General features: G+C 28.8%; 1 protein-coding gene across 1 annotated transcript in view; it reads right to left on the reverse strand.

Annotated features, from left to right (window-relative positions):
- The window catches only part of LOC111620156 (serine/threonine-protein kinase PAK 3-like), a 6579-nt gene extending 1478 nt beyond the window's left edge, over nucleotides 1-5101 (reverse strand). The window contains exons 1-3 of the mRNA XM_023362025.1: nucleotides 4944-5101; nucleotides 4801-4864; nucleotides 3679-3810 (exon numbers count right to left, since the gene is read on the reverse strand). Of these exons, the coding sequence (XP_023217793.1) occupies nucleotides 3679-3810; nucleotides 4801-4864; nucleotides 4944-4974 (227 nt within the window). The 5' untranslated portion in view covers nucleotides 4975-5101. The remainder of the gene's footprint in view (nucleotides 1-3678; nucleotides 3811-4800; nucleotides 4865-4943) is intronic.
- Between the last annotated feature and the right edge of the window lie 1888 nt (nucleotides 5102-6989).

Here is a 6989-nt window from a genome sequence, read left to right on the forward strand (position 1 = left end):
GGGTCCAGGTGGCGTAACTGGCAAGCGCACCGCATGGCAAGCGGAGGTTGCGGGTTCAAGCCCCGTCCCGGGCCAGTTCTTTTATTCCAGAAGGTTCTAAAATTAATTTAATAATTTATTTATTTAATTTTAATTATTAATTTACTTAAGAGATGGTGCCTAACGCCTACCTCTAATGACAAATTACTTTATTCTAATCATTTAATTAGCCATATAATAGCCTGATATTTAGGCGATCGTTTGGCAATTTAGTATATATGAACATGTAATCTTTTAAAACTAAGCACTTTTAACTATATAGGTTAAATGGTAAAATTTTATCTATGTGCACTGTCATGGCGATGGTTGCAACTGTTTGTGCTCCCAACAGATTCCTCCCAGAGGGAAGCCACTGATTGTTTAACGTTACTAGTTATTGATACGCGTGTTCAAGAACTACTGTGAATCAATATCTAGTGATGTTAAACAATACATGGCTTGCCGGCATCTCCCCTCTGGGAGGAATTCGTCAAAAGCACAAACAGTTGTGACTGCCACCAAATTCGATACTAAATGCAACACGCACATGCAACTCAGATGCAAGTGCTGATTGGCTAGCATATTTTAGATGATCACTGTTCAATGCATTCTCAGCACTTTACCCAACTAGATGATAGCAGTATTCATAATGACTGGTCAATTTGATAAATTATTACAATGCCCAATTTTGTTGGTCATTATTCATAATGACCAGGCATTATGAATAATGCCCATATTAATCACTTTGTTCATAACATATCTATACTAATATTATAAAGAGGTAATGTTTGTAAGTTTGTATACAGGGGCTAATCTCCGAAACTACACATCCGATTTCAAAAATTCTTTCACCAATATTTAGAATGGAACTTCAGGGTGGACGTAGGCTGTATATTATTCAGTTAAACATTCATATAAATTAAAAGATATCATCTAGGATTAAGGCTTTTATGTCCAACAGATGGCGCTAACTCTGTGAGTATGATGACCTAAGTTCTCTTTTCTGTGATGATGAACTAAAACAGATCATCATCTATCTATCTATCTAAATAAAAATGTAATGTTTGTTTGTTCCTACCGATTCCTTTGAAATTTTGACACAACATTGCATTCGAATACGCACGTGTTTTTATATAATATACATGTCGAAATTCCCCCACTGGGGAAGAGAGGACAGGATTAAGGCGTACAGTGAAAAACTTGGCTTCTATTATACTATTTTAGATGCAGTTTTTTTGTGTTTTTGATTGCATTTTAATAGGATACACTAAGAAGGGATTTTTCAAAAAATTCCTCCCCCCAGGGGGGAAATGTTATACATTTATAATAGATACATTTTGAGCCACAATAACATGTGGTGGGGTCTGCTAGTACATATATAAAGTCCAAATGTACACACACACATGGTTATAGTATCCAAAGATAATGTTGTAGTTGCTGAATCAATCGGTCTGAATTTATGAAGTGGGGTGTAAACAACATTGTCAATTGCAATTTCAAAAAAGTTCAAACATTAAATACAGTACATCCTACATTTACTTAAACTTTGTTTTATGTTTGTTTAAAGTTGTTTATAATACTACAATAATGGAATTCCATAAGTTTATATATTTTGTTAATTTTCTTTACTAATGTTAAAAATACTAAGTAAAATAATTATATGTATGCTTATTACAGAACATTATTTGTTTTTTGCTTCCATGATATGACAACTTGATGTTTGGAACTTTTTATGAGTTTCTCAAAGATAATACAAATCCAAAACTGCTTGGAACCAAATTTTGCTTTTATTAAAACACTCTGATTTAAATTTAGATTCTTTTATATATATTTAATTCAAAGTTTCAGATATAATATTAAAAAATAAATTCTCTATGTACAAGGAATAATTTAGAATAATAACAAAACAATCACTGAAAATCTAACTTTTAAGTTAAAAGATAAAGAATATGTTAGCATTATTTAAACAGTACTAGATGCAATATCCAATCCCAGAAAACTTTGAAAACATTATACAATAGAGTCTCGAAAACTTGGCATTCGATAACCCGGCAGTCTGGATAACTCGGCCATACCATGGCAGGGCAAAAAAATCCTTAGTTAATTAATTTTCATTATAGATAGCTTTATGCCTCAAAGTATTTTTCTGAGTTCTATCTTATCAGGTAAATTACTGTACACAGTGTATTCATTAATTTTCATTTTCATGTAGTAAAGGCTCTATGCCTTCATAAACGATGTACTTTTCCTTTGTTTAAGGGTATTTGGGCAGTTTATTCTCTGCTGTATTCTCAAGTAAACAATACATACAAGTACAGTACAGTATTTTCTGAGGAAACACTCATACTTATTTTTTTTTAACCCCATTCCCGATAACCCGGCATTTTCACAAACTTGGCCACCCTTCAGTCCACATTAGGCTGAGTTTTTGAGACTCTACTGTATTTGAAAATGATTTAAGCAGCTGTAAACTTGAAAAATATGAATAAGCAACTTCTTCCATTTATATCTTGAATGTTGTACCACTGTAATAAAAAAGTATTGGGAATGATTCAATTAAACTGTGAATGTAAAAGGACAATGTCGTCATTTTTTTTGTCATTTGGTAAACTTTCATCAACATCTAACTGCAATCTGTATGTCATCATCTGTTTTCATTTGCAAATAAACATTTGTTTTGTGTGTAAAGAATTTTTGTGCCAGCAATTTTTCAAAATGTTAATTTAATGCATGTTCTTTTGCTGAATTACACTTTGTTTTTGCAATGGAATTACTGCAAAAAGCCTTTAGTGATGATAATCTATCAAAAACAAAAGTTTGAATGGTATAAGATTTTTAGGGAAAGCCGAGCCTTGATAAGATAAGATGAACCACATTCTGGGAGACCATCAATTTCAACATTGCTCATGTCAGAAGATTTGGTACTCAATGGTAATTTTTTAACAACTAGAGATGTTATTGTATCATTTAGATCTTGTCAAGGAATTTTAAAAGATCATTTGAGCTTGCAGCACGTCACTTCTCAAGTTGAAAATGTTATATTTTCCAAAAGCATCATCATGTTTGAGTGGCCAAGAGAAGGCTTACTCAAGGCAAATCATTATTAAACTGCATCATTATGGGTGATGAAACATGGATCTATGCTTTTGACACCAAAACAGCTCAACAATCAAGTGAATGGAACTTGAAAGGTGTGAAGTGAGACTTTCAAGCACCATCAATGAGGTGCTCAAAAATCAAGGTTATGCTGACTGTTTTCTTTCATTGTCTTGGTGTTGTGCATCAAATTTCTACAATTATTTGAGCATTTTGCATTGTTTGTGCAAAGCAATTTGTTATAAAAGACCTGATTTGTGGCAAGAAAATTCATGGATTTTGTACCATGATAATGCCCCTGTTCTCAATGCTCTTATTGTTTGTGAATATTTGGCCACAAATTCAACAAATATGGTTTCATATCAGGTGAACAATTGGTAATCTTTTGTAAATTTGTAATGAAGTCAAAATCTAAATAAAGCATCATATTTTTTCAAACCAACCAACAAAACAACTTTTTTTTACACATTTCAATAAAGGTTGTATTTTTAATGTGAATTATAAGAAATAATGTAATCAAGTAATTGTATTTTAAATTCACAACCTAAAAAATTAACTACTTACTTATTTTCACGCATAACCAAAATCTCTGTTATTATCAATTCCTTTTTAGGTTGTTGAGATAAGTCCATTTTTTTAATAGCAACCTTTTCTCCTGTCACTTTGTCAATTGCAGTATAAACCATTCCAGAAGCTCTAAAACACAATATAGATTTAAATGTTATAATATGTATACATATATAAAAGACAATTACACACAAAGATTTTAAATTAAGTATTTCATCTCTGTTTACACATTAAATATATTCAAAATTCCTATTATTTAAAAAATATTTCATAAATTATTTTTTCCACACACATTTTTATAGTTAACATCACAGATTGGAGCCTGCAGAATCTCCTTGTATTATACTGTATTGACACATAAACAGTGAAATATTGAATACTTCTTTGCAAACATAATTTCCAAGCAGTCTGATAAAAAAGATCTATAAGAACAGTGGTGTACATGTTTATCTCAAATATTTTGTTACTGAAGATTTGATATTTAGATAATTCAAAGTAATTTTATTATTGGTAAAAAAGTAAGCAAATGATTACCTATGACTTTTTTACTTGAAAATATCTTGAATATAAATTAAAAATAAAAATAACACTCATAACAAGAATGAATTTTAAAATCTGTTTCATTATAGAAAATAATGGACAAATGCCAAACTCAGGAAATATAGAATTTTGTTTGTTAAAAATTTGAAGTCCATTGAATTGAAATCTGTTAATAATACTAATATAAAATTACTAAATTAATTATTGAGTTTCTGAATTAAAACTGTAATGAATTATTTTAGTATTGTTTATTTTGTAATGTAAGTATGAATTATAAAATTGTAAAGGCTCACATCCCGTAAAAATTAAAAATGAACAAAAAAAAAAAAAACTATTTTTCTAGGAAAAATTGAGAGTCAGGAAATTTGTATGTGAATTTGAGTGGGCATCCTATAGCAGTACTTACGATATTGCATTTGTAAGTCTATCATTATATCAAGTAAATATTATATTTATATTAATAGTATTATACAACAAATGTAATATTATAGAGACTGCATTTTCATTTTTATTACATACAAAGTACACAAGATGTATTAATTTTTCATTAAAAATGAAAAATTTTCAATAAAAACTTACCCTGAACCAATATTTTTAAGCAAATCATATTTGGAATGGGGATCACCTGGATTAACAATAGTTCCTGATAAACCAAATAAAATATTAATAAGAAAAGTCTTATCTATGTATAATTAATTCAGATTATAAATTAAATCATTTACTTAATGTTGCTATAACTTCTTCATCAGACATTTTTTTTTGCTGTTTTCTCCTTATGACAGGTGATATCGTTTTCTCATCATTATCCTTTTTGAGTGTTTCTGTTTCTAATTTATCTAATGTTTTTTCAAGATCATTATTCTGAAAATAAAGAATTTTATAAATTTTGTGTAATAATTAAATGCATGCAGTGTTAAATTTATTTTTCATTAAAAGAAGTGCTGTATTAATTAAAATTAGTATTCTAAAATTCATATATACAGTAGAATATCATTTTAATGGATCTTGGAACAACAGATTTTTTTCGTAAGGTCTCACCAAATCAATGTAATTTTACATCCTTTTAAATGATCCATAACTTGAAGTAAGGGCTTTTTTCTAACCCCATTTATTGTAAACTTTGTGTTTTTTCAAATTTGGTTAATATTTGGGAATTTGTAAAGTTTGATGACATACTTGTTATATCTGGGATGTACAATTGACAAACTTTACAAAATGTCAGCAGGCTGATAAGATTGAGGAGGAGCCTGATGAACATTCTGACACTGATCAAAGTGTAGCATTAAAATTTAGCAAGGACACAGTCTTTCCAAGTCACAAAGACATTCCTGACAAGTTTCAGCATGAACAAACAGGCTACACTTGGAATTGCTAATATCAAGCAGTAGTTGTGTTTAATAGACAGAAAAGAAATATCAAAACAACCAAAATGGACAAGTTTTTTCTAATAAATCAAAGTCAGGTGAAGTGCTAATAAGCATATGTAATTTGCTTCTTTTTGCACTGACAGTTTCCATCAGCTTTGTCATACATACATACATATGGCATAGTATACTATTTTGTAACATACCTGTTTCTATAGAACAGAGATCTCAAGAAACTGAATAATTTCAAGTATTTCTTATATTAAGGGTAAATCCCTTAATATAAGAAATACTTGAAATTATTCAATTATTCAAATTAAATAACAAATATTTTCCTGGGTGTGTGGGAAATCTGTTGTTTGTGATATAACAAATTTTCAGAACAACAGATGATTTTTGGCAGCCTGAGTGATCTATTAAAACAATATTCTACTGTATGTTACACACAATTAATAATGTGAAAAGACTTAAAACAAACATTGCTGTTTTATAAATGTATACATATACACATTCTGTTTTATCTAATATTAATGATATTTAGAGACATTCTAATCAAAGTTGTTTGTCTTCAGTAGAAATTTAATAAAGACGTACCAAAGATGCAACATAATATAATTTTACTCTTATCATCACAATTAAGAAAATGAAATAGAAAAAATATTTATTTAGATCTGTTATGGAAATATCAATATTAGCAAAACAACAACGACAATATAAGAAATGATAGATGTAATAAATACTCTGCAATAATGACAAAGATAAGTAGGAATAACATGCTAAATTTATTGTTCTTATTTAAAAGGAAATACTAGAATATGTGCTTTAGAATATAAATAAAGAATTTAATTAAATAATAGAAGAGAGAAAGAGAAATGGAAAGTTACAAGAACTTTAAAATTAAGATTTTAAATAGTTGACAGGGTCTGAGAATGTTTAAAAGCTTTTATATTAACACACAAAGCATTTTTAATAATATTTTGTAGGAACAAATTTAAATTTATATATTCTGTTTTGTTAAATAATTGTATACTTGCTTACTAGAGAATAAAGTCAATAAAAATAAAAACCATTCAACTATCCAGCATAATTCTTTAATAACATAAAAACATTTTCAAATGCATTAAGCATTCATCATCAGTTATTTCTCTAATTTGAAAATGGGAAATTTGAAAAATTACACAAGCGAATTTCAAATAAACGGTTATGCAAAAAATTAAAAGGTAACACGCTATAAATGAAAGTGATACATACAAATTTTCTGTGTGTTTAATAAATAATAATAAAGATAAATAAATAAATAAAATATCTATCAAGGATCATCCTAAGCCTGATTAAGGCTTTTATATAGATCTATGCCAATTCGTCGCAAAAAGATTTCCAAGCAGACGAAAGCCTGTCGGCATC

This window comes from Centruroides sculpturatus, unplaced genomic scaffold, assembly GCF_000671375.1.
Source record: "Centruroides sculpturatus isolate CEXI.00-Female unplaced genomic scaffold, Cexi_2.0 scaffold202, whole genome shotgun sequence".
Lineage (NCBI taxonomy): Eukaryota > Metazoa > Arthropoda > Arachnida > Scorpiones > Buthidae > Centruroides > Centruroides sculpturatus.